We start from the raw sequence: 26,109 nt of genomic DNA on the forward strand, positions 1-26,109 counted from the left end.
AGCCCAGTGTGTTTCCAGTGTCCCTCTGTCCCAGGGGGTGCTGGCCGTGAGGCGGTAGGTGGCAGAGGCGCGAGGGCCGTGGCAGCCGTGCCGCTGTCCTGCGCTACCATCTTGTCACTGCTTTGCCTCTCCATGCCCAGGCTCTCATCCCATGCCATAGTCAACCCCACACCATCTCCCAGGCTTGGAACAGGCCCTGATCTCCTGTGCCTGAGAGCCTCCCTGCTGCTGCTCCCGTCCCAGCAGGGCCATGGCACTCCTGACGCTCTGTGAGACCCTCCTGTGAGAGGTGGGAGTGATGAGGAAGGAGCAGATGCTCCTCACCGAGAGCGACGGTCCCGCTGTGCTGAGCTCTGCAGTGGTCCCAGTCCCAGACCAGGTGCTGGGCTGCACAGAAATCCAGTCCAGTTTGTGGGGCTAAAATGGAAAGCAGTAGGTTACAGGCCCCGAGCCCTCTGGTTGCCCTGGCGTGAACAAATTGCTTTTCTAGTGCTCATTTATTCACCCTACATTTCCCTGTAAGTGGCCTACAGAACTTTACCACAGTAGGAAGAGCTGTAAAAGTAACACAGACCCAGAGAACGTGGACAACGGGCAGGAGCTGCTGCATCTCGACCCAGAGTTCAGGCACCTCTCCAGCAGTGCAGTGTTGGTGTGACCTCCTCTCCTGCACGAGGCAGCCCTGGGTCAGTCAGTGCTGCCCACAGAAGGCTGTTCCGTGCTCCCATCTGGAGCTGGTCCGTGCATTCGGTATCGATCCATGAGCTGGCAGCGTTTGTGTAACACGGATCAATGCTGGCTGGGGACAGAGGGCACAGAGCTCTGCAAGCGCCACAGGCCCCTTGGTGGCAGAGTTCCTGCCAGAAAGACATCGGTGATCGCTGGGTGCCTTCGGAAAGCCCTGGCCGGGTTCTCTTTGCAGACCATTCCTCCACCCACCCCCGTGATCCTCAGAGTTTCTCTCCAGACCTGGAGTCCTCAGAGTGCCTCTGCCGCCCTCACTCTGCACATTTTGTTTGCATGTTGGCAGCATCTGTAAACCATTTGGAAACTGCTCCTTCATTGGTCTCATTTGGTGCTGTTTGAGACCAGAGGAATCCCATGTGGTGCTTTGTTTTAGAAGAAGTCCATGAACCTCCTTGCTGCCAGCCAGGAAGGCTTCCTCTACGTCTGCAAGTTCATCTACTGAACAGAAAAACAGAAAGCCACAAGCTGGAAGAGTATTTGTAGCAAGTGATGTTCATGAGTGTTCATGAGCCATTTGGATTCATAATTCTGGAGAGAGAAGACCAGACTGGAAGATGGCACAGGAAAGCCCCTGACCCCAGTGAGGAGTTTAAACCAGTCCCCACTCCTTGCAACACAGACCCTCCTGTTCTGCTGCCTGGCAGTCACTGGGTTTCTCCACTGTCCAGAGGTTGGGATGAAGGAGAAAGACCTCAGCATTTCTGATTTGTTAGCTTGAATTGCCTTGACCAAGTCACTCAGGTCCCATGTGTTCATCCAGCTGTTTACTGCAGTTTATAATGAGGCAGGATGGAGGCGAAATAGCTGGGGGGTGACCTCCTCAACTGTGTAATGTGGTTGGAAAATATTCAGGCAGTGCCATTGGCAGTCCCTGCCCAGCCCAGGACTGAAAGGCAGCAGCTGTGGCTCCAGCTCATTGGTCATGGAACAGCACTGCTCCTTTGGCTCCCCTGGCTGCATGAACAAACTAGAGCTGACCTACTGAGAAGCTGAGCATTTCCATCTCTGCAGCACCCCCAGTGCAGCCTCAGCCCAGAGGAAACCTTTTCTTCTCCAGGAAGGCACCTGCACGATCATAAGGAGCGTTTCAGTTTTCAGATCTTGTTTTACCTGTGTGGAATCTCCACTGCAAGCAAAGACAGCTCAGTAACAGGCTGAAGAGAGTGATTTCCCTGCTCGTGCCCAGCCGCTCCGTTCACCCGCAGCTCGTGCCCTTCTGAGGCGGCAGGACCTGCTCAGGTCCCTGGGCCGTGACTGAGCAGGATCCTGTCGCTGTGCTCTGCTGTACCTGTGCAGGCAGGATGGCACAGGGACGGATTTGGCCTCTCAGAGGCTGTTTGACCCAGCCCAGTGTGCATCTGCAGAACAGGAGCTGCTCCTGCCCCCAGCCCCGGCCGCTCTGCTGGCCCGGCCTGGTTCGTTGCTGTCTGGGCAGTGTGGGAGAGGGTCTGCCTGGAAGGAAACTCTCCCTCTCCAGCCTCATGACCATTTCTGTTCCAGGTTTTTCTTTTGTCATGGTTGTGTGTTTCATTGTAGGCCCCTTCTCCTGTGAACCCCAATGCCCTGGACCGCACTGCTGCTTGGCTTTTGAATATGAACATGCAGTTTTTAGAAGATGAAAGCATTGACCCAGATTCCAAGCACAGGGATAAGCTCAGGAATAAGGACGAGCTCAGCCAAGCAGAAAAGGTAAAACCTGATTGGATTGAAACAAGTTTCTGAATAGAGAGAGGATTTCCTTGAATGTTGTTCCCTGAGCACCCTGGGGAGAAGGTGGGCTGTGTGCAGGTCCCTGTCCATGAGAGAGGGTGCTGCCCCGCTCGGCCTCACAGGGAACTTCTGCAGAAGCTTTGGGAGGTTTTCACACACTCAGTGACTGGAATCATCTTCTGATGAAAGCAAGTAAGAAAAACAGGGGCCAGCAATCAGGTGCTGATGCTGCCCTGCAACAAACTTTGCAGCCAGCCAGGGCCTCCTGCTGCCCCCATTCCAGCTCCTCCCAGCTGCAGGGAAGGAAGCTTAAAAGGTGGATTAAGCCCACCTGTAACACAGTGGCAGTGAGGTACAGGCAGTCTCCTTCCTCACAACAGGGTCATGTAGCAGGAAGCAGCTTCCATGTCAAAAGGCAGTTCACAGACCTAAAAATTATGTCCATATTTTAGTCTCAGAGCCAACACTGGGGCCTGAGGTGACTTCAGCAGTTTAGTGACGCTGCCATGAGCTTATGGCTTTGTCACACAGGTCAGGGCCAGGCCAGTGTGGGGATCTGCCAGGAAGCCCATCCCAGAGAGTTCAGTCCGAGTCCCTGGTCCCACAGAGGCCCTGAAGCAGAGGGATGCTACTCCCCTCCCCTCCTTCCTGGGCGAGCCTGGGGTGGGAGAAGCTGGGAAGAGACAGAGTAGGCCAGGCCAGGGTGAAAAACAAGGGTTGGCAACGAGGATCCAGCCTGGCTCTGCTGGGAGTGGGCACCATTAGCACTCAGGATGTTTCCTCACTGTGCTTCTCTCCTCTCACACCAACCACACGTCACTCCTGTCCCTCAGCACTGCAGGCATCACCCTCCCCAAATCCCCACCCTCCTCTCCCGGGACAGACACGTCTCTACTTTTGTTCCAGTAGCCTTCCTGTGCTCATTCTGCTGTGCTGTGTCATTTGGGGACTGTCACCTCCTGAAATCCAAGGGAGATGCCAAAGGCATCGTCGTAGGGCCCGGGAGGTACAAGGCAGCTGCCCCAGGAAGAGCAGGGCAGAGTTTTTGGGTTCAGCCCATTCCTTCCTCTGAGCAGGGCAGACACTGGTGGGGTTACAAACCCCTGTGGCACTGCAGCATCCCAGTCCAGGTCCAGGGGGGCCCTGCCCCGCTGTCTCATTGCCATGCAGCATCTTTCCTTCCTCTGCTGTGCCATCAGTCACTGACATCCGAGATCACCATTAGCATAATCTCTCTCCCCATGACCGTAAGACATGAATGGTAACCGAGAATGAGAGAAGTGTTCTAGAGACAGGAGCGACTCCTTCGGGCTCTGAGGCCTCTGCTGCTCTCCTTTGAGCTCACTTACGCTGCTCCTATTTTAAGGCTAGGGTAGGTATTTAATCTTTCCTGTTCAAGCACCTCCCTGCTGTCTGACTTTAGTGCTTCTGTGCAGCTGCACGGGCGTTTGTGTCCCCTCCTGGCTGCAGGTTCCATGTGCACCCCGTGTCCTTTCCCTGCTGCCCCGAGAGCTTTGCTAAAGGAAAGTTGGGGTGCTCTGTCCCGGGCAGGGGGAGCTCCAGGTCCTGCCCTCTGCCAGCCTCGCTGTGGGACTTGGGCAGTTCAGGAAGACCATCAGCTTCCTAAATCCTCGATCCTTGGGAATAGCAGCTGGTTTTGCTGGTTTTGCCTGGAGTGCTGCCCTCGCCTCTCCCTAGAGCTGATCTGGGGATAACACACCCCAGGAGGGCTCTCAAATAGTGGGCACAACCCAGTCCATCCCTGCAGTGCTTACCCAGGTGCATTTCTGGGTTCATGAGTAACACTTGTAGCTTTGACAGCCTTCGGGACTCAGATGAGAGGCTTTTTCCCATATCTGGCTCTTTAAAAGCAGCTTGTCACATTATCAGCTGCGTGTTAATTATTCAGAGGTTAATCCAGTTGAGATTCTTTTCCAAAGACAATTTCCAAAGATAATTTTTTGGAATTAAAGCAGGTTTTTTTGGGCACACACTCGCTGGATTTTCCTTTAGCAAAGCAGGTTGTACTGAATGCTGTGCTGCTGCAATAGCTGAACCCAGTTTTACCGAGTTCAAAAGCTCTTAATTTTTTTAATTGCTTTCTGTGATCCTGCTGCTGATTTACAGCTTCACCCCAATGAACAGTACAGCTGCGGGGTCTTGGCTTCACGCAGGGGCTCTTCTTGGACCGAACCCTGGTTTGAGATCTGAGTGTGTGAAGTGCTGGGCCCCAAAAAGCAGGAGCGCTCTGCGCCCTGCTCGTGCCCAGCGCGGTGCCATCGCCCCGGTGAAGCGACACCGAGCCAGCAGCATCCTGCCTTTGTCACTGCAGCTCGTGCTGGGCTCCCAGCCTGCCCAGAGCCCCCCCAGTTTGTGCTGCAGGTGAAGAGCTCCTGCGTGAACCCCAAGCCCCAGCGCTGCAGCCCCTCCTGCCCGCGCGGGCCCGGCGCTGCCGGGGCGGGGAGGCCGCCGGGTGCCTTTGCCATTGGCTCGCTCTAACCTGCATTTCCCCTGTGAAATGCCAGACTCTGCTAACAGCCCACTCTCTGCACTGCCAGCGACCTGCCCCGGACCCGGGATCCCTCCTAGCGCAGCGGAGAAGACGGAAGAGGAGGTGTCGGCGAGCGGGGTTGTCTGACACGGGTTTGCAGCTAGTCTGATCCGAGAGAGGGGCGTGAGCGGGCTTGGGGGAGCCCCTGGCACGGGCAGAGCCCTGCGAGGTAACGTGCCACATGTGTTTTCTCCTCCTGTTCTGTCCCTGGGCGCTCAGTACCAGCAGGACCTGGTGGTGCTGCAGGACAAGCTCCGCATCTCCAACAAGAAGCTGGAGGAGTACGAGACTCGCTTCAAATGCCAGGAGGAGACCACGCAGAAACTGGTGCTGGAGTACCAGGCCAGGCTGGAGGAGAGCGAGGAGCGGCTCCGGAGGCAGCAGGAGGATAAGGAGATCCAGATGAAGGGCATCATCAGCAGGTACAGGGACATGGGAGTGCTGGGGGTGGCAGTTAATGCTGGGCAGCCTGGCTGGGGTTAGAGCTGATCCCTCCCGTGTGGGTTTCCCTCTCAGTGTTACCTGGGACAAGGAAAACTACAACATTTTCCTGATTCACAAGGGTAAAACTTGAGGAGGAGGGGAGAGCTGGCAGCCCACCCCAGCTCCCAGAGGCTCTGGCAGGCTTGTTCATACAGCTGAGGCTCTCACCACCATCTCTTACTCCTATCTCGAGTTCACTTTCTCCCACCCAGTGGGATGTGGTGTTTACATTTGTCTGGGAACCTTTACCTGAGCCAAGCCCACTGACTGCTTTCACTCAGCTCTTGTAAATGGGCCACTTCAGCTTCGGGCTGGTCTTCTAGAGAGAGCTCCAGGGACGAGTTAAGAGCCAGGAAAACGTTTGGTTTGTTTGTAAGAGGAGGTGCGGTGTGAGACTCATTCCTGGGCTTAGCAGAGCCCAGCCAATGTAACGCTCTCCTGTCTGTCCCCAGACTGATGTCAGTGGAGGAGGAGCTGAAGAAGGACCATGCTGAAATGCAGGCTGCCGTGGATTCCAAGCAGAAGATCATCGATGCACAGGTGAGTCCCCCATGCCAGGGCTGCAGCCCTTTTCAGGGTGGCTGTGCCAGCCCAGCGTGGGGAGACCATGGGCTCAGCCAGCACATGCAGGCAGGGACAGGGCAGACAGATCCACTGTCACAGCACTCACATTTGTGCAGCTCTGCAGCCTGGGAGCGTGGCAGGGTGTGGGGGTGGCATTTTGGGCAGGGATCAGTGAGTGGAAGGATCGTATCCTGGAGCATTTCTTGGTGCTTTGTGTCCCAGTAATGCTTCCAGGCCCTGAACACGAGGAACACACGGCCTGGCCAGAGCCAAGCCAACATGTTTTTTCAGGCTTTGGGTCATGGCTTGCAGGATTGGGAAGCTCAGTTACTGCTGGCAGTTACAGTGGAAGAGGAGCATCACGTGATGGGTGCAAAACACTGTGCTTGGAAAAGGGAACCTGAAAACACAGTCCAGCTGCATTTTCCAGCATCAGTGTCACAAAGAACAGGAGTGGCACAATCAGGCTGCAACATAAGCTCTTGCTTCCATTCTAACAATACTGTAATTGGTGAGAGTTGCTATCAAAGACATCCTGGGAGGCTGAAAGTCATTTAAACTATTAATTTACACTAACAAAATCAATTAAACACTGACAGGAATAACTATCTTGGGAGAGCTTGGGTTTAGAAAAGGAATCCTACCATCTTCACAACAGCTGAGTTAGAACAAACAGTACAATGAATTTCTGCATAATTGAATAATTAGAGAAACTTTGTTACCTCCATTTTCTTCAGGATCCTAAAATGAATGTAGCTGACATTGCACGGGAAAAGGACGTTTTTGGTCCTGCCAGGAGCAGCGGATTTCAAAAAACGCTGTGTAGTAGCACTTAAAACCCCTGCACCTGAGAGTGCCAGAGAGAAGTGTCCTGGTCCAAGAGGCCTCTGGGTCACTGTCTGGGAGGGACAGGACTCGTGCCCTGGCCCTGACTGTGCCCTGTGCCGTTTGCTTGCAGGAGAAACGCATCGCTTCCCTGGACGCTGCCAACGCACGGCTAATGAGTGCCCTCACTCAGCTGAAAGAGAGGTACAGCATGCAGACACGTAATGGGATCTCCCCCACAAACCCAACTAAATTGCAGATTACAGAGAATGGAGAATTCAGAAACAGCAGTAATTGCTGACGCGCGGCGGGCGCTGCCGCGGGAGGAGGCCTGGCCGGAGGGACCCTGAGCCGCGGCGCCAGAGAACGGCTGTGCCCGAGCACCAGCTCCTGACTGCGGACGGCGCCGACCCAGCCGTGGGAGATGCCAATGCCAGCACTTTGAGGGACGGGAATGTCGAGTGTGAGATGAGTGGCATAAGGAAATAACATATATTCGAGAATCGCTGTCACTGTTGGATTTGAATCAGTGTTTAATGTTTAAACAGAAGTAACCTTTTCCTTCCAAACTGGCCCAAAGGATATGCCTCACCCCCCTCCCCAGCAAGGAGTAACGTCCTTGTCGTGTCAGTCAGCGAAGTGAAGGGAGCTGGGCAGGGCCTGCAGCAGGCAGGGCCCAGTGAGCCCAGCCCCAGCGTGCTGCTGGATGATGTAGCGTCCGAGGGACGGCAGCAAAGCCCGGCCCGCTCCTCCTGTGCCTCCCCCCGGAGCACAGCCCTCCCAAAGTGAACCCCAGCCGAGCCCAGCCTCCTTCCCGATGTGGCTTGTGCGAGGCCACTGACTTTTACAGCATCCACAGGGCATTTACGCAGCTAATTAGTGTGTAATTAACTCCGCCCACCCAGGGAGCACAGTGCAGATGGAAGGTCAGGGCGTGCGGTGGCCAGAGGGGTGCTGTGTGGGGGACCCCGCTGGCAGGGCAGTGGAGATGGGCAGGACTGGTGCTGCTGGGGCTCCTGGGGTCCCTGGGCAGCCCAGGGGCACGGGGCAAGGCCAAGGCTCTGGCACACACGAGTGGAGGGAGGAGCTGGCACCTGGTGAATGGCGACCCCGATTCCTGTCAACTGCTTCTGCTCCCTCTCAAATAAAGGGGAAGAGTTGTGTAAGCAATAGCCCCAGGCACTGTCCCACCTGCACTTCCAGCCACAGAATAAAGTGAATGTTGCCTGAGCTTGGTCCCTGAGCTGTGATTGAGGGCCAGGGGCTGGATTTGCTGGTGCCCGTTGTGGTAGAGGGGGAGCGAGGGGCCACGTGGAACGGCAGCTTCCTGCTTGACCGAGGGGTCGTTGTGGGGATGGAATGCTCTGTGAGGAGAGTTTTACTGTTTCTGGGGAGAAAAACAGACAAAGAAACAAGAGAAAGCCCTGAAGAACCATGAAGATCGGTAATTGTATTTCTTTTCTTTCACAGTATGCATTAGAAAAAAAAAGATCCCATTTTCTGGAATACTGTCCTCTTTAAATTGGGAATGAGCACTGCATGGAAATTAACCGGCTTGAAGAATGTAAAACATGGTCATAAGGGAGTAACCACCAAGAACAGCAGCCACCACCGAGAGCCCCCTTGTCAGGAGCACTGTGCAGGCCTAAGCCAGGATTAGACTTTCCCAGCGCTGACCCGGCACAGCCACGTTGGCTCAGCGGAGGGGTCACCCCTTCACGGGGGTCGTGCCGCTGAGCTGCACCACGGTGTGTTTGTTGGTTTGTGGTTCTTGCAGTTAGTCCTTCACGGGCCCCACTCTCAGAGCAGGTCCCTCGTTCCGAGAGCCAGAGGGTTCCCTGAGATCCGGATGACAGTGCGCAGTGTACAGGACATCCGCCCGTGTTCCCACAAAGGGTCCCACCCTGCTCAACGCCTGGCCTGGCTGCTCCTGCCATGTGTAGAAGTGCACAGGGACCAGGATGTGCCCCGAGCTCTGCTCAGGCACCGTCTCCAGCCTCGCACTGCCCAGGCTGCCCGAGCGGGACACTTGGCCAGTAAGCTCTGCATTGCCGTGCTGCCCCACAGCCGTAAGGCTCCTTAACAGCATTCTTCCACACGCAAAATTAAAGATGTTTTTCTTTTCCTACATGTTTTCCTGGTCCCTGGAAGCCCTGGGCCAAGCCCAGGAGGAGCAGAAGTGTTGCACTGAGGTCTCCACACCCCGCCAGCAGCTGCCAAGGGGTGCAGCACACAGCAGACCCCAAACGGAGCTCCTCAGAGCAATGTCATAACTCAGATCTTATGGCAAGTACAGTCACCTTTGAATTTTGGAGACTAGCACAGATGGCTTTGAAGAACCTCACAAAACTGACAAGGTTACAACTGGAGAAAGACCCAGACAGGTTAGGAATATACAGGGTACTGTGAAGCATTGGGTACGTGCACTCACATCTGCCACTGTCTCAGAGTCAAACACCCGATAAGAACCCTGCAAAAAGACTTATTTTAAATGCTGTTGCCCTGAGATGTGTGTGTAGAGCTGATTGTTTTTGAATTCTCACTATTTGTGTTGCGAGAGACCGGAGTTTTTCAAGACAGAAGTAACATAGAGGGATGGAAACGCTCCCAGGGCACGGGGGCAGGCGCCCACCACGACGTTTCCATTCATACATGGAAGTAATTTTGGGATGCAGTCAGTGCTCTCCGTAAGAGCTGGAAAAAGAAACACCCACAAACCAATTGTTTAGTGCTGAAGCTGAGCACAGTCCATCCTAATCTCCTCAACCACAAGCCAAGGCACTGCTCCCCCCCTGCCCCGATCTGTCACAAACTCCTGGTTAACCTCAGACTTGCAAATTACTGAACACATTGTTCTGCTGAAAGAGCAGGAACGCTTAAATCCTTCCATAGCCAGTTATTAAAATCTTAAAAGTTCCAGTGCCTACACCTTCTGGAGTTGTTGCTTAGTTTCCCAAGCCAGTATGAAAAGAAATTCAAATCAGGACAAAGTCTCATTGCAGTTGAGTTCCCAACTCCCCCATTTTTCCCTGTCTCCTTCCCCTGCAATCGGCAAGAACTGGACCTAACGGTGACCCTCCCCAAACAAGGTTTGGGGGCAGGTGTTGAGGTCCAGGCTCAGTTCAGTTCTGTTCCCTCAGTCCGTGTTTCTGTTATTTATGAGCTGTACACTGATGTGTGGGGGTGTGTGTGGGGGTGCGTGTGTGTGGGAGGGTCCTGCTGTGGCCCCTGAGCTGGTCCCTGGCAAAGCAATACCAGAGATGATCCCGAGAGGTGCTGCAGCACCAGAGCCAACAACCACAATCCCGAGGTTTTGTGCTCGGCTCCATTTCCTTCCCGGTCCTTGCGCTTTCTACAGTGAGAGGCTGTTCTAGTGCAAACTCGTCAAAAGTGTAAACAAAGCAAAAACACTCCGAATTTTTATCTTAATACAAGTCTTAATATTTTTTTGTAAATGTTTTCAGTGTTTACTGTACCGTATCTATCTCACTAACAGTTGTATATAGTAATTTAACTTCTGGTGCTGCTTATTCGGTCGGGATTTGGCTGTTACGTCACTGCTGTGTCGGAAAGGTGGGCTCGAGCTGGCAAATCTGGATCCAGCCCCAGGTTCTGCATCCCATGGGGATCTGAGGGAAGGGGAAGGGAGAGAAGGCAGGGATCCAGATTTGCGCTGGGCCCACCTCAAGGATTCTGTTCTAAGAGTTTTGATGGGGGGGTTTTGTTAAACTGTAGTGAAGGCTCCTGAAAACCGAGCGGGTTTGTGTAGAGGGGACGGAATGGACTGACCAGAATCCCACGGTCTCTGCAGACTGTAAGTATCTTCCTTTTGGACAGGGATTGTGGCTTCAGTGCCAAAAGATGGGAGGGACCCCAGTCCTTCCCCATGCCAACCAATACTACAGTGTAGTCACCAGCCCCTTCTGCACCAGTCCAAGCTAATCCCGCCGCCATCCAAAGAGTCCCGCGTCGCTCCACATTGTCATTTGAGTCTGGTTGGTTTTGTTTTCTGCTTTTGCAGCTGTAAAGCACTGATTGCACTGTGAGAACACACGGAACCCTCTGGCCTGGGAGCCCCATAGGTTGCTGCAGGGTGCAGGACACGCGTTCTGCAACTGTGAATACTCCTAAAGGGCAAAGGGAATTGCTGGAGCTACGTGAGGTGTCACAGGCTCTTCCAGGAAAGCAATCAGCAAGGAATCAATCATTCCCAAAGTTCAGATAGCTCATAGGATTTCCCCCGTCCCTAATGTCCGTTCCCAGATGCAATAGAAAACACACTGAGGTCTGTTCTGTGATGGACAAGGAGGGGATTTTGTCACAGGATGGCAGATCCACTGATGTGTTCAGCCAGGACAGCCACGGGCTGTGGGCCAGGATCTGATCTGCAAGGGGCTCGTTTTCCCCAGTGATCCCAGGGCAGGGAGAGTGGCCCTGGGGTGGTGCCTGAGAGCAGCCTGTGAGCAGCTGTGTGTGTCCAGCAGCTCCCCTGAGGTCCCTGCCCTGTCCTTCACACACAGCTGTGCCTGGGCAGTGCCAGGGGAACAACTGTGACTGTCCCCAGGCAGGCACTCTGTCCTTCCCCCGCAGTGACCGTCGGGGTCACCTCCTGCCAAAGGTTTGTGTCCAAAGCAATCCAGGCCTCCAGCCTGGCCATACTGGCACCTGCGTGGCTCAGAGCCACAGGAGGGGACGCTGCCCATCTCCCTGCCCCGACAAACTCTTGCCTTTCCCGTGGGGACAATCCCAGCTGGGGGAGCGGGACGGCAGCACGAGAACTCACAAACCAAATGCAGTCCTGAGGGCACTGCACAACATCCAGAAACAACCACGCTTGGGAAAAGGGTGTCACGTTCAAGCATTGAGTTTTAACAGTTCACCTGAGCTGTGACATTGCTGTAAATGCCATGTGGCTCTGCATCAGCTACCAGTACCCCAGAGTGCAGCCTCCATCTTCACATATTCCTTTATCATACATCACTGTGTCTTAAGATATACCTCTCTCTGTATATCTGCTTAGGCTGATACTTGTTCCTGATAAGCAGTCGCTATGTTTTATATCCTCTTATAAAGAAAAATTTTTTTTTGTAAGTATGTTTAAAGAAAAACAAAAAAGCAAAGTGGAAGTGTTTGCTGAATCTCCTTCAGCTCCTTTTAAACTATGTAATAATGTACAGAGAAAGTTGTTGGTGTTCAAAGAAATGATGTGGCTGTGCAATTTATGTACATTTGCAATTAGAAATATTAAAGATTTATTTAGATATTTTACATAAGTGCCCCAGCACCTCTACTCAGTCATTTCCAGCTTTTAGAGCATCCTGGCACATGCCACATGCACACATGAATGTGTCTTACCTGTCTCTCCAAACAGATCTCTGGGATCTGCTCCCCAGTAGCATTTCAGCCCCGACCTGGCTCCACCACCTTCCCTTCCAGCACCCATCACACGTTCAGGGGGGATCTGACAGCCCCCACCACGGCCCCTCCTTCCAAACTGCCCTTCTGCCTCTCCAGTAAAGGCAGAAAACTTGGAGGAGAATCATTAAAACCCTGGGCAGCATCAGCATCTCTGCCTCATTAACATCTCCGTAATTAGCTCCTCCAGGAGCGGGGGGAGACAGGCTGGCTGCGTGGAAATGAATTGGGATTTCATGAGAGCACCTGTGGCTGTTCCTGAGCTGTGGCTGTTCCAGCAGCTCTGGACCCAGGCTGGGCACAGGTCTAGAGCCAGAAGGAGAACCCTCTGCTGCTCCTGCCAGAACAGGCACCTGCCCAAGGGGGGAAGGCAAAAACCCACCCAGGCTGCAATTCCTCCCTTGGGGCTTTGCTGTCCCCCTGCCATCCCCCCCAGCCTTGCTGATGTTGAAGGCTGAGAGAAACAAAAAAACCATCCCTGGAAACACAGAGCATCTCAGGAAATGCTGTGAGGAGGATTAGTCCAAACCACCTTGACTTGATAAAACCTCCTTAGTGGCTGTTCCAGCTTCGCTCGAGCAGAGCCGAATCCTCACCCACAACACCCAGAACATCCCTGGGCACTTGACAGCTCTCGGCATCCCCGGCTCCAGAGCCCTCCAAGGGGTGACAACCAAGGAAATGACAGCATTAAGCCAATACTTGCCAAGCTGGGGCCTTAAGAGCCTTTCTGTTTCAGTGGGAGGGAGGCAGGAGGTGCAGGGATGAGGCTCATCCCCAGGGTGGGCACAGACAGAAACAGTTTGTTACTGTTCCTCCAGTAATAAATAATCTCTAATCTTTGCTGCTGACAATCATCTTTCCCTCACGGCTTCCCAAGCCCCCCCCCAATCAGCTCCCGCTCCAACATCAGCATCCTCATTTTCACAAGGGGCACGTGCAGCAGGAGCACAACTTTCCCAGGGCCTCCCCAAAGCTACAAAGCCCAACCCAAACCGATCCTGCTCCCCTCTCCGTGCACAGCCCCGGCTCCCGAGCACACACCCTGTGCAGCAGAACTCAGGCAGGCAGGAAACAAACCTCGGCAGCCTCGGCCCCAGAGACGGGAGCGCGGCCGCTCCTGCCAGGGAAGTCAATAATGACAGGCAAGCAGAAAGGAAGGAGCTGGAAGAACAAGAGTCATTAGCGGGAACTTGTTGTTTGTGCTAATTAGATCATTATCTGGAAACTGTTATTGATGTTGCTATTTCAGCTCCTGCTGCTGTTCACAACTTTATTTTATCCCTGTCTATTGACTGCCCACACTCACCCATGTCCTGCAGGAAGGGCTGGCGGTGCCAGGTGAGAGGAAAGGACTTGTACACCTGCAAGATTTCTGCCAGCACAGCTCATCACATAAATAATATTGATGCAGGCCCTGTTCATGATCAGATTTCCCCACTGGTGGTATGAGCCATAATTGAATAACCTCAAACATTTGATTTTTTTGCCACATCTTTGGGGAATGAAGCCTGAATAAAAGAGCTCCCAAGTTGACTGACTTTGATTTATTACAGTCATTGTTACTCCTCCTGGTCCTCCCTCACCCCCTGAGCAAGGTGTGCTGGGGGATCTGGGCTGACAAGAGGACAAACATGAGCCTCAAGACTCCAAACTACAAATCAGGGAGCTGGGTTGGCATCCATAACTCACATTCCCATTTTTTCCAGCTTGCTCACTGGTGTCTCTGACCCTGACCTGCAGAAGGGCTTTTGTTCTTCCACTGATGAGGTGTAGGAAGAGGGAAAATTGCATCACATCACCATAACACGCTTTTGATTTTGTCCTTTACCGCAATTTCATACCAGTTCTGCACTACACCTGCAGTAAATTGTAAAAGAATCAGAGCACTGTGTCCTCCTGCATCCCTTGCAGTGCGGCCAAGAGCCGCTCCCAGTCCCGACCGCTTGCTTTGCCTGGGACAGTGGTGAGGAATGGGAATACTGGGAAATCCCAGCAGGTGTGAAGCCACCCTGCCTTCTGCCTCCCCTGCTGTCCCTCCCTGGGCTCTGCTTAACTCACCAACTCACCCTGCTGCACGAAACAGAGACGTGCTGGAATAAATCACCCCCAAGTTAAAAGCAGCCATTAACAAACACCACGGGCCCAGGGCCGGGGTAATTCAATGGGATATGCTTGGGCGTGCAAGGTAATAGGTTCCAGCTGAATACCATGTGATACAATCTCTTCAATGGGAGGTTAAATGAGGCTGAGACAGAGACCAGATGGATTTATCTGGGTAGCGCTGCTGATTTTTTGTGTGTGCGTGCTTAAGGTGAGGTGAAGGTAAGTAAGGCAGAAATAATCCGAGAGAAAAGCAGGAGCTGGGCTGCTGGGGCAGGGATGGCAGGAGGGGCCTCATCCTGCTGGAACAAACCCAGCGAGCAGGAGGATGCTCTCAAGGCACTACAGATGGGAACAGCCAGAGAAAAATAAATACTTTATCAATCTCCCCTTACGGAGGAACAACCAGAGGGCAGAGCGGGACAAGTGAAGCGTGGCTGGGCAGATGTAGGCACCTCACTGACGAGGTTCCAGCAGGATTCAGGAGCCCAAACACCATCTCTCATCCACCCAGGACCTCTGCAGCAGGGGAAGGGACCAAATTGGTCCCGTGCCCAGGCACAGCAATGCCCTCCCTCCCTCCCCATGGAGAAAGCTTTGGAACCCTCACCAAGGCAGGGACGTGAGCAGAGCTCTTACCTAAAAAAAGCAAGTGCTCAGCACGTTCAGGCTACACACAAGAGTGCAGGGAAGGGGAGCTGAAATTCTGGACTCACTTGCCTCAAATCTTCATTAGACGTTGCTTTATTCTGATTTCTTTCCAGAGAGGAATACCAGACCCGGTGTGCCTGATGAGAAAGGTTTCACTGGTGTACAATATCCGTATCATGTATGTCATAAATGGAATAATGAGTGCTGTGATATCCTCTGAAAAGAATATATAGAAAAGTGCTATTAAAACCCCAACCTTTCATGTATTGTGACTGTAGTTAGAGAGGTACCTCAGGATTAACAGATTATCAGTGCATTAGCATTCATGTTCTGGATAAAGTGTCTCTGGCCATTTCCATGGGCACAGACTGGTAACTCAAAGGCTCTATGAAATTGGATGCTAAATAATATCCAGAGGAAATTGAATTAGACAGGAGGGAAGAGAAATGTGACTGCCATTAAGTCTCTAAAGAACATTCCTGGTTTATCCCCTCCCCCCTCTCTGAGAATAATATGGCATTCAATTTTCCAATTATATAAATACATGAACACTGGATTACTAGAGGCAGATAATTGAATATTTTGACTGTTCTACGAGGGACCCTTCATATCTGAAGTGGGAGATGAATAGGGTGTGCTGCATCAGCCTGTGGATGCTGGGGCTATAAAACCCTCTCCAAGATCCAGAGTAAAAAGATCTCCAGCACAGAGAGAGATCTTATCAGTGTTCAATATACAATAGTTAATTTATTCTACTGATAACAGGGTAAGTTATACAATAGCAAAACTTGCATAATTTAGGCCACAGATTGTACTACTTGAAAGGTGCAAGGGAAGGCATTCACAGGCGCAGCATTTCCAACCCGGCTCCTCCGTAACTCTCTTTCCAGGACATCAATCACGAGATGAGAGGAACTGTAAGCTATTTTCCAGTAACACACTGCCAATCGCAAGACAAATGTCATATGTCACAAAAGGAGAAGTAACCATTTTTCAACTTGTGAATGTCTTCAAATATGTTACAATGAAAGTGCAAAAAAAAAAAAAAGAAAAAATGACCCTTTCAGCTTCATTTGTTCTGACAGATGCCAGACCTTGGAGTTTGGCATTTTATCTTCATACTGCAATAATCTTTATGAAACTCAAACAAGGCTGAGGGCAGTGGCATTAGTCTACAATTGTCCTCTTATGTACAATACATAACGTTTCAAACAGTCTGGCTGTTGAACTAAAAAAGATCATCTACTTCTATTTTATTGGTGTTACAGGAAAAGATAAGGAGAAGGGGCGCCCACACCTGAGATTAACACATGCTGGGGATTAGTTACGTGTGGGCTCAGCCTGGCTCCTGCATTGCACTGCCATGCTGCTACTGCCACTTGGGGAAAACACATGCTGCTTAAACTGAAACCAGGGGAGAAACTCAAACCCCTCCCTGAAGCACAAACTCACTCGGTGCCACGTGTGCATTTAGTCCATGGCATGGAATGGGTGGACTCCCCCTCACTGACACTCTGCTTCCTGAATGGACACGTTTCTGGAGCACCAGCACCGGGATATTCCGACCTGGAGCTCAGGGAATGTTCTCCAGCCCAGAGCTCAGTGCCCAGCTCAGAGCTCTGCCATTTCTGACAGGGTGGAGGACACTAAAACATAAGCAAAGTCATTAACATTGAAGAGCAGAACAAAGGAGGAAAATCAAACTCAGATGTAGCCATAGATTATAGGAATAAAATATGAGATCACGAAGGGTTTCACTGAACAGCCCTGAAGTTCCCAGTTATTCCTGTGCTTATTACACGTCCTGTTATTGCAGCCAGTCTCTGTTGTGCTCAGCCCCCCTAAGAAGCAGGTGAAGTTACGGTTCATTTCCTGAAAAATAAGACTCCTCTGTACAATTCCAGTGGTACAGCCCAGCAGTTCTGACACAATATCCTATCAAACAATATAGATCTAACTTTTACAGACTTACACTGTTATTTAAGGGGAAAGAAATTAAGTGCAAAGACATACAGAAATTCTGCTGTAGATGTTACTGCAGGTGCCAACAGGGTAACAAACGTGCAAATGGCAAAAAATGAGCAAACCTAGATTACAGTTAGTTTAGGCTGAAGTCAGTGACAGGACTGGTTTCACTGGAATTTACACTGGACAGCTTTCTGCAGACGCAGTGCCGAGTCCCTGAAGACAAAACCTCAACTTCATTCACCAAATTTGACTTTAGGAAGCAAATTTTTTTTTTCCAGTGAATAAGTGTGAGCTTATTGATTCTGTGGAAGCAAAAGGATAAGTAGCTTCAGTTTTTCTGTAAAAAACTAACAGTACTTGTCATGGCAAAGACACGTACAAAGAAGTAGAAGCCAAAATAGGATTTCAGTGTTTTAAGTCTGTCTTTAAAAAATAAGTACACAGACAATGACCAAATCTGTATCGATTCCAGCGTGTACAGCCAAGCCATTGAAAGAAGAGGGGTCAAAGCCTGATGTCTGACCACAAATGCAATTCCAGGTTTCAGTTTTCCAAAGTCTGGCGTTTGAGACTGCAGCTCCTTCCTTGGTTTCTGCGCCATGTCCTGTGCTCACAGAGCAGTGTAATTCCTTTGACACGAGTGTGCCCCTCCACCAGTGCAGCCAATCCCAGGGCGCTGGCCCTTCCCTTCATGCCTGGTTTCCAGCACTCAGGAGGAAGGCCCAGTTTGTCACGGGAGGTGCACCCACAGAGAGGCAAAGAAACAGCCATTGCCAAGGTCGGTATTTGAGAAGGGCAGCTTGCAGAAGACTTTTAGAAGACCATAAATAAAAAAAAACCAGCTGAAACAAACAGCTGTGACGCTCAGGTGAAGGAATTCAGTGCCTGTGTGTCCCCCAGCAGTTCAGGGACACATCTGGGATTGAAGCCCCCCTAGTTGCGCTGGTTTCTGTACTCGGCCAGCTTGGTGGCCGTGGCCGCGCGGGGCAGCAGGGCGGGGGCAGCTGGGCTGAGGGGCAGCCCCTCGGCCTGGCAGGGCCCCCCAGCAACCCCCCGGCGCTCCGGGACCCCCCAGCCCCACAGCAGGCGCCTCTCGTCCAGGGCAGCCAAGTGACACTCACAGAACTCGATCAGCGACAGCACCTGCTCGTGCAGAGGGAGGGACTTGTACTTCCTCTGGGCCAGGCAGAAGAAAGCTTCCACAAAGGCTTGCAGGCACATTCCTGCAAGGAAAAGGTGTTTACAGGGGATTCAGAGCGCAGTTCCCTGCCATTCCTCAGGCATAATACCATCTCTTGTGGCAGCAAGACCAAATGTGCATGTGCTGGGTGTGGACACCACAAGCCAGTCAACACCTTTCCATTTAAATGGCAGCCCTCTAGAATGCTCAGAAAGAAAAGCAATTGTCTGCCTGCCAAGGTTGTGTTTGTGTGTCACACACAGGAGCTCACAGAGTGTGTCAGTGGAGGGTAAGCCCAACCTGGGCTACAGACAGTGATATTCCCTGTCACTGAGGCAGCTTCCTCAGCCTGGAATCCAAACTGGTACAGCAACAGCCCATCTAAAGACACTGGACCATTAAACTGCTGTGGTATCAGCCTTGATTTCTGCTGCCTCAAATACTGAAACCAAATCACACACCCAGGAACATGCTGAGCATCGAGGAAAACAATCCAGCTGGAGAGAGAAACAAGTTTGTGTCGGCAACTGAACCGAGTCTTTTGAACCCCGTGTTTTCAGAGACAGCCCGAGCCCAAAAGTTCACAGCAGTGTGCCCTTTCAGTCTGCAGCACTGTAAGGACACCCCCATTACCAAGCATCACCCCTCAGGGATGTGAGTTCATCTGAAGCGTGACTTCCTCTCTGCACAGGTACGGACCCTTTTGAAGGTGAAGAGGCCATTTGTTCAGCCAGACCCAGTAATTCCACAACGGTGGTTTTGTTTCAACTGAATGAAAAACAAACAGCTGAAGTGTGCAGTGCCAAAAAATGTCTGTGTTATAATAAAACTCTGCCCCCTTCACAAACAAAAGCCCCCTGCAGAAGCCACATGCTGCAGTACAAGACTCTTCAGGTGTTGTTCGATCACATCTCGCTAATAACACGTTACCACAGCCAAGGGGAAGAGGGGCTGGGCATTAACACTAATTATTGTATTTAAAACCTTGAAGTAATACCTACTCGAAATCTTAATTAAGAAGCCAGACCCCAATTGGCTGTGCAGAATGGCAGCCACGAGGCACAGTTAGAGCTGCTTTGTGCTTTAACTGGCTCTCCCAGTTTGAACAGACACTTAAGAAGATTATTTTAGGACGAGATATTGAAAGGTTTGGGGTTTTTAACTTAGTGTTGGCTTACTGATGCTGCAGGAAAGGCACCTTTTCAAAATATGACAATTACATTCTGAAGTATAATTTCTCTCAACCAAGGCTGCAGCTGGGGTCGTTTACAATCTTGGCTGTAAAACAGCTTGCAAAGGAATTGTTGAGTTATCTGAAAGCAGCAGCTGCCAGCTCAGTAAATTATTTTATCAGTCATGGTGAGCTGCAGGCAGGGAAACCACCTCTGGTAGCACACACACTTTCTCCCCCTGGAAGTGACACTCATGTGAAGCGTACCACGAGAAAAGTTAGAAGCTGCTGTTTTAGAACAACAGAATTGTGACTGTCATGGTTAGAGCTGGGAGTGAGCCAAACACAAAGCCAACAGGAACAGGTGGGTACTTTGTGTTTTAACACCTAAAAAACATCTGGTTCGCTGAGACTGTCAATAAATCTCTTAATTTATGACAGCCTTAAGATTCAGTTCCATGTCTATTATTTTTTGCTAGTGAAATTTTATCAGCTAACCACAGAGAAGACATACCCACCCTGAGCTGCTAAATGCAAATAGTCATATTTTACATCCCTGTGAAACTGAGGTGGCCCTAACCTACCTAAAGTAGTACTGCCCTGAAGGGGAACTGCCACAGAACTAACCCCAAGAACTGGCTGTTCATGCCTCAGGTGCACGTGCCTTGCTCCCATTTCTACTGAATGTCTGAGGTGTGCTTAAGCTACCAAAATTGGAAAAAAAATAACCCCAAAATCCAGCAGCTGCAGTTTTGGAATACAAACCTGTGTTACCTGATTCTTTGTGGTCAATTCCCATGCTGTTCCACCTCCTTGTGATATCAATGTACAGAATATCTACAGCAGCCATTGAAAAACTGCTGTTACTCAGTTTGCAGTTTCTGTTAAAAACAGACAAAATAAAGAAGAGATTCTGATTACACCCAAGCTCACAAGTAAGGGAAAATTCTGCAAGGGCAACTGGGAGACCGTATTTGCAGCCCCACTGTAACCTGCTCAGTCTAATAACACACACAGAGCAGATATCAGACAGACCAGCGCTCATTAAGTGCTCGTATCTGAAAGAGAACAGGCCCAAACTCGGAATATTTCAATTAAAAATATGACCTGACCGTTACACAGAGCTTTCTCCCAGGCTACTGCCAGTGCTCTGAGGCTGTAACAGAATGGAATTAATTGGTCCATTGTGAAACCCCCCCCTCCCAAATCTGCACGAGGCAGAGTTTGCACAGCGAAATACTCCTTTATTTGTCTGACTGATCCTGTTTGAAAAGGGCTGGAGGAAAACTTTCAGGCACAGCATTGCTTCTCCATGCCTGAACACCGAAGGGATTTACCCTCGTGTTTCTGAACACTGCCTGGAGAACAGCAGCATCATCCTGGATGGGCTGCTGGGGTTGTGGAGATGTGACACTTGTGTGTCCGGGTCCGCAGTGCGGTGCTCATCAGAATATGGGAATTGGATGTGTGTCCAGGATTTCCAGATGTCTGGCAGCCTGGCTGCCACTCGTGCACATGCCAAAGAGCTGGCCAAAATTTCTAGCCTGAAAATGAAAACAAAACAAACCCAAAAAAAACCCACCCCAAACCTGGATAACTGAAAAGACTCTCGGTCCACAGACCTCGGCAGAGTTCCTTAAAATAGAGAGCAAGGTCTGGCCTAGACAGTCCCAAAAAATCTCAGGCAGCACCCAAGCAAGGAGCAGAATCACATTCAGTGTTTCTCTTTTAGTTATTTTTTAGAATTAAGAAAATATTGAAGGAGGATAGATTCTGATTAGCCAGAATTTGGGTGACAGTCTGTGCAAGCACTTGCCCACACACACGTGCCCACACACGAAATCCTGCTGGTGGACCATTTTATTCCTGAGAAGTGATAGAGCTCACAGAAATGTGACCTTCCTTCTGAAATGAGCAGCAATGACAGCACTCCACAAAAGGGCCATATAGCTGGTACAGATCCTCTGGGAAGAAACAAACAAAATATCTGCCAATAATAAAAGGTTGAATTTAACATGCATTAAGGAGCTGCAAATACTATTTCATTCAGATAAGACAATCTATTTGAATATTCTTAAAAGGAAATGTTGGCATTTATTCTGTGTTCCTGACAAGTGCCAAAATAAGGCTGGATTAAACAACAGAAAATACAGAACTGGATGCAATCCTGTGCTGGTCTGTGGATAGAGCAGATGCCTTCAGTCATTTTCTATATATCCTAATTTGTATAAACCAAATTGTTTATATTCATTCCTGAATGCTAAATGCATCTGCATAGAAACAGGATCTGTGTTTTAAGAGTACATCTGCTGCTGCTCCTCATCTCTTTTGTCACAGTCAATCAAAGACAGAAAATGAGATATTTGGACCATGACTCAAACAGATATACCCACAAAAAAAAACAACAAAAAAACCCTCCCAAGTAAAAAGCATGTGAAAAAAAAATAAATTGAGTTCCTTGTCATTGCATGGTGCAATTTCACAGTGCAAATCCTTCGTGCACAGTGCATCAGGAGCTGGCATTCGGGAATCCTTCCCGCGGGCTGGGGCGCACGGCTGTGCCCCCACAGCCGCCACCATCACATCAAGTGACCCAATTTCAGTTGTCACTTTCTCACAATGGTATTTCTACGATTTGCTGGGAACGTGACATGTCGACGAAGGCTGCAAATTGTATCTGCCAAAGGATCACTGATCTGCTGTCAAATAAAGGCCCCGCTCCCCGCCAGACACGGAGTCACAGGTCAGGGATTTCAGGAGCTTGCAATGACAAAAACTTATCTATTTTACAACGAAACAGGCAACGTCAGGAGGCATTACAGAACCTACAGGTGCCCCACTACCGGGGCCAGCTTTCATCCAACCAACCTTACAAAGGTGCGGAAACCCGTCGGGCCCAGCTTGGTCGTGCCTTTGACGCCGAGGAAGCGGATGAAGAGCGCGGCCACCCTGTCCACGAGCCGCAGGTAGTTGAACTGCTTGGCGTACTTGGGGAACACCTGCTTGAGGCAGAGGGAGGGCAGCCCGGCCTCGGGGCTCCGGGGAGCGTCCGGCTCGGGCCGCTCGGCCGGCAGCGCGTCCAGCAGCGACTCGCTCGACTCCGCCGCGAGCTCCAGGCGTGGACACCTGCGGCACAGGATCACACGGGGTGGGCTGGGGAGGGACCAGAGCTCATCCCCTTCCACCCCACCTTCCACTGCAGCAGCCTGCTCGTGGTGCTCGTGCCACCCGTGCCACTGAGTCACGGCTGCGCGGGTGGGACCCTCACCCTGCGGGTCGCAAAGCACCTGCTCTGCCAAGAACGTCGCTACAGAATTTTAAACTGACGCCACCTCTATTGTATCCACATCCACATTCACTGACGCTGAACGTCTATAAATGTGATCACTGCTGAGACAAAAGTCTAGAAAGTCTTTATAAACAAATAGCAATCTTGGGTAGTGCTTTGATAATGTCCCTCTTTGCTGCACACAGCAAAGCAGAAAAATAATGTTATTTTTGTCGTTAGTTGAGTAAAGCTTAAAGTAACAAGTTATTAGTTTTGTTCTTTGTCATGTAAGATCGGACGGTGGCTTCACTGCCATCAAACACCTGCCAAAAGAGTGACAGGATGTACAGCCAAGACACAACAAGCACGCAGGCTTCTATTTTTAATCTTAACAGGTCTGTTCATGAAGCTAAAAATTCAAATCTTCAGCCAGTTGAACCAGACCTTGACCAACTGTGAAACCTTGTGCTCAGTAGGAGAGAAGCTCGTGCTGTTTGGAACACAACTCTCATTTTGATGACGCCTGGAAGCCCCAAACCCTTTCTCATTCCAAATTCAACAGCGTTTGGGATTGTACATTATTCATTCATCGTTAATGTATTTAGTTAAAAAATATAAAGCTTTACTTTAAAAGGCACAGAGCTGAGGAAATTTCATTTTTTATAGAAAACACTAAAGAGACTGTTAAAGGGATCAGCTTCAGAAGAATGAGTTCTGGCCCCAGAGCTGCCTGGCTCACTGAAACAGGACTTGTGCAACAACAGCTCCTCATCTGCAAACCTGTGCTTTCTTCACAAATCTGTACCTGAAACACCTCTCAAATCTGCATTTCTTATCAGAAAAGTATTGGTAGCTTTTTTGTATGCTACTGCAAGTCTCACTCCTTTCCACTTATACATTGGGAAAGTCTGTAAAATATTTAAATCAGAACAAGAAAACTTAATTTAGTGTTTACTGCCAAATCTTGTAGTTCCATTCAGTATAAAAAAAAAAAAAAAGGGAATATACTTCCTAATTTGCTTTTGCAGGTTACTGCCTTTATAAAGTTTAATGCTTCGTTTTCATTTTTTAGCTTCCTCCCCCAAGATTTCCTTATGTTTCTTTTTCTAATGCACCAGAGCTTAATTAATATGACCATATAATTTGAACTCAAGTGAAAAGTGCATTTTGCACTTTTATTAAATCTCAGACTTTTCAAAGTAAAACCTGCACAGGAGCTTGTCCAGATTATGAATTATACACAGACCTGCCTATTCTGCACACTCACCTTTACTGACTTACACTGATTATATTCAGGTGCAGTTCTCCACTGCTGCCACAGGCACTACCTCAGTGAAAGTTTATTTTCTGTATTATTCAACTGGTATGCCCCCACCTCAATGTGGTCTCCACACAACTAATGAAGACAAACTGCCTGGGTAGGCACAGCCAGGCACAGTGTCTATAAATACAGAATTTTACTGGGATCTGCACGTCTTTGCAAGGAACCAGTGCACAGCAGATTTTTTGCCCCAGCCCTCGGACAAATTACACTCCTTGCAATGCACCATTACGTTTTCTCCTGCATTTCACTGCCATCTGCCATCAGCACACCATAAGGGTGAGGGGGATGACTGAACTCCCCAAGGGCAGGGACACATCTCACTATCCCAGCCCTGGCCTTGGACACTTCCAGGGATGGGGCAGCCACAGCTGCTCTGGCCAGCCTTGCCAGCTGTCCCTGGAGAAGTCCTGCAATGGGGTTGTGGAGGAGGGACCAGAAAACTCCCCATCTCCAGAGGGAGAATCCTGCCCAGCTTCCCTCCATTAGCTCCTCTCTCACGGAATTCCCAGCAGGCACGGGGAGGAGAAGGAAGCTGAGCCCCACACTTTAGAGCTGCTCGTTAAAATTAAATGTTTTGACTGACATAGCTGAGTCAGGCAAATGAATGAAAGGTCAAATATAAGGTAATGCTTCTGTTGCCACCCAGAAGAAAGCAAAGCTTAATTTACATACTAATGTCTGACCTCAATACATTAATTTCTCTAATTCTGCAGCTTATGACAGATCTTTCTTTAGAAATGATCAACTGTGGAGAAAATATTAACTGCAGCTTTAAAAAAAAAAAATTTAAATTTTAATAAAGCTTGTGGAAACGACATCTAAGACTACTTATCTTTTATACATGATTACTAATTTATTAATGTTTCCGCCATCTATGTTTTATCCTTTTCATTCTGACCAGCCTTAATCTTTATGCAAATGCAACGTTGCTAAGGGACAAACAAATTTGCAACTACTAATTAAAGGCTTCAAAATTCACAGCATTTTGTATACTTGCACATAAAATTTCACTCCTGAATTCTCAGTAAATTGGGGTAAGAATCACAATATTAATATTTCTAAGAATGATCACTTGCTATATTTTACATCTAGGGCATTGCTAGAAGTATAAATTAAGCAATTTCAGTATCAGCTTACAACTGCTTACCTAATAAAAGAAAATATTATGTTCTGGGTTCTGAAGCTATAATTATTCCCTCAGCTGAGCCTCTATTCTCCAAAGCAAGGACTATGTTAGCATAGTTAAAAGCAAAGAATATTTTGCATGACAAATCTATCTATCCACCCATTTATCACCACAGAATATGGACCTCCCAAGGAACAGATCTGTGTCAGTACCTGGAGCGTGCAGTTACGACATGTTTGTGTTCTCATTCACAGAAATAAATCATTTAGGAAACTAAGGCAAAGCCTGAGCAGTGGCTCTGCATTATCAACCATTCATGAATTTGCTTTTTATGAACTAATCCCATTACTTTTATTAACACAGACTTCCAGCACTCCCAGGATGTCATAGCAAGCAGTTTCATGGTTCGCCTTGCGTGTTGTGTGAGTAATCAGCTTCTGTTTTCTTCTGGCCACTGGTGAGTGCCATTTGAAGAAACTGAATATTCATCCCCTCTTCGCCCTCTGGCAAAGTAAAAAACATCAATAGCACAAGTATTTCCTCCTTTCAAAATAATAATATTGTTGCACAAAGATAAAAGTATTAAAACAACGTTAAACCCACAGAGTAAGAGATTGTTGACGTTATGTTAGAAAAATTATTGCTCCAACGTAGAGTTATTCAACACTTGGAGAATGCTTTCAGGCAGGAAAAGCAAGCCCAGTGAAGAGTCCATATTTCAAAGAGCAGAATCCATCAGATCAAGCATAAGGATTGATAATCACCATGTTGTTGGCAGACAACGAACTTCTGATCACACCAAATACATTTTGAAAACACAGCAGCTGTTCAGTCTCTGGGAAGCACAAAGTGCTGAAAGCAGAATTTCAATCTCTCTCTCTGAGAGAAAAGAACCTGTATCTCAGTTAGAGAAATGAATTGGGTAAATCACTTCCCTTGGATTTTGATGTTATTGTGAGCATGACCAGGCCTAACTTCACTTGCAGCTTCCAGGTCTGAAACGGTGTTCACCGTGGAAGGGAG

The 26,109-nt window shown here is 49.6% G+C and overlaps 2 protein-coding genes across 11 annotated transcripts in view; one reads left to right on the forward strand and one right to left on the reverse strand.

The window, feature by feature from the left end:
* DAB2IP (DAB2 interacting protein) overlaps positions 1 to 10,335 on the forward strand; it is a 180,634-nt gene extending 170,299 nt beyond the window's left edge. For 6 of the 10 annotated variants that reach the window (XM_027885874.1, XM_027885867.1, XM_027885866.1 and 3 more), the window contains 4 exons: positions 2,284 to 2,436; positions 5,228 to 5,430; positions 5,944 to 6,031; positions 7,014 to 7,285. In XM_027885874.1, the coding sequence (XP_027741675.1) occupies positions 2,284 to 2,436; positions 5,228 to 5,430; positions 5,944 to 6,031; positions 7,014 to 7,181 (612 nt within the window). In that variant the 3' untranslated portion in view covers positions 7,182 to 7,285. The other 4 variants (XM_027885869.1, XM_027885865.1, XM_027885868.1 and 1 more) reach the window with 4 other exon arrangements.
* A 7,498-nt stretch (positions 10,336 to 17,833) lies between these two features.
* TTLL11 (tubulin tyrosine ligase like 11) overlaps positions 17,834 to 26,109 on the reverse strand; it is a 34,978-nt gene continuing 26,702 nt past the window's right edge. The window contains exons 7-9 of the mRNA XM_027885876.1: positions 22,237 to 22,494; positions 20,134 to 20,249; positions 17,834 to 18,240 (exon numbers count right to left, since the gene is read on the reverse strand). Coding sequence (XP_027741677.1) covers positions 17,951 to 18,240; positions 20,134 to 20,249; positions 22,237 to 22,494 — 664 coding nt within the window. The 3' untranslated portion in view covers positions 17,834 to 17,950. The remainder of the gene's footprint in view (positions 18,241 to 20,133; positions 20,250 to 22,236; positions 22,495 to 26,109) is intronic.

The sequence above is a fragment of the Empidonax traillii genome, unplaced genomic scaffold (genome assembly GCF_003031625.1).
Source record: "Empidonax traillii isolate 1590-97213 ecotype Southwest subspecies unplaced genomic scaffold, ASM303162v1 scaffold174:size915687, whole genome shotgun sequence".
Taxonomy (NCBI): Eukaryota; Metazoa; Chordata; class Aves; order Passeriformes; family Tyrannidae; genus Empidonax; species Empidonax traillii.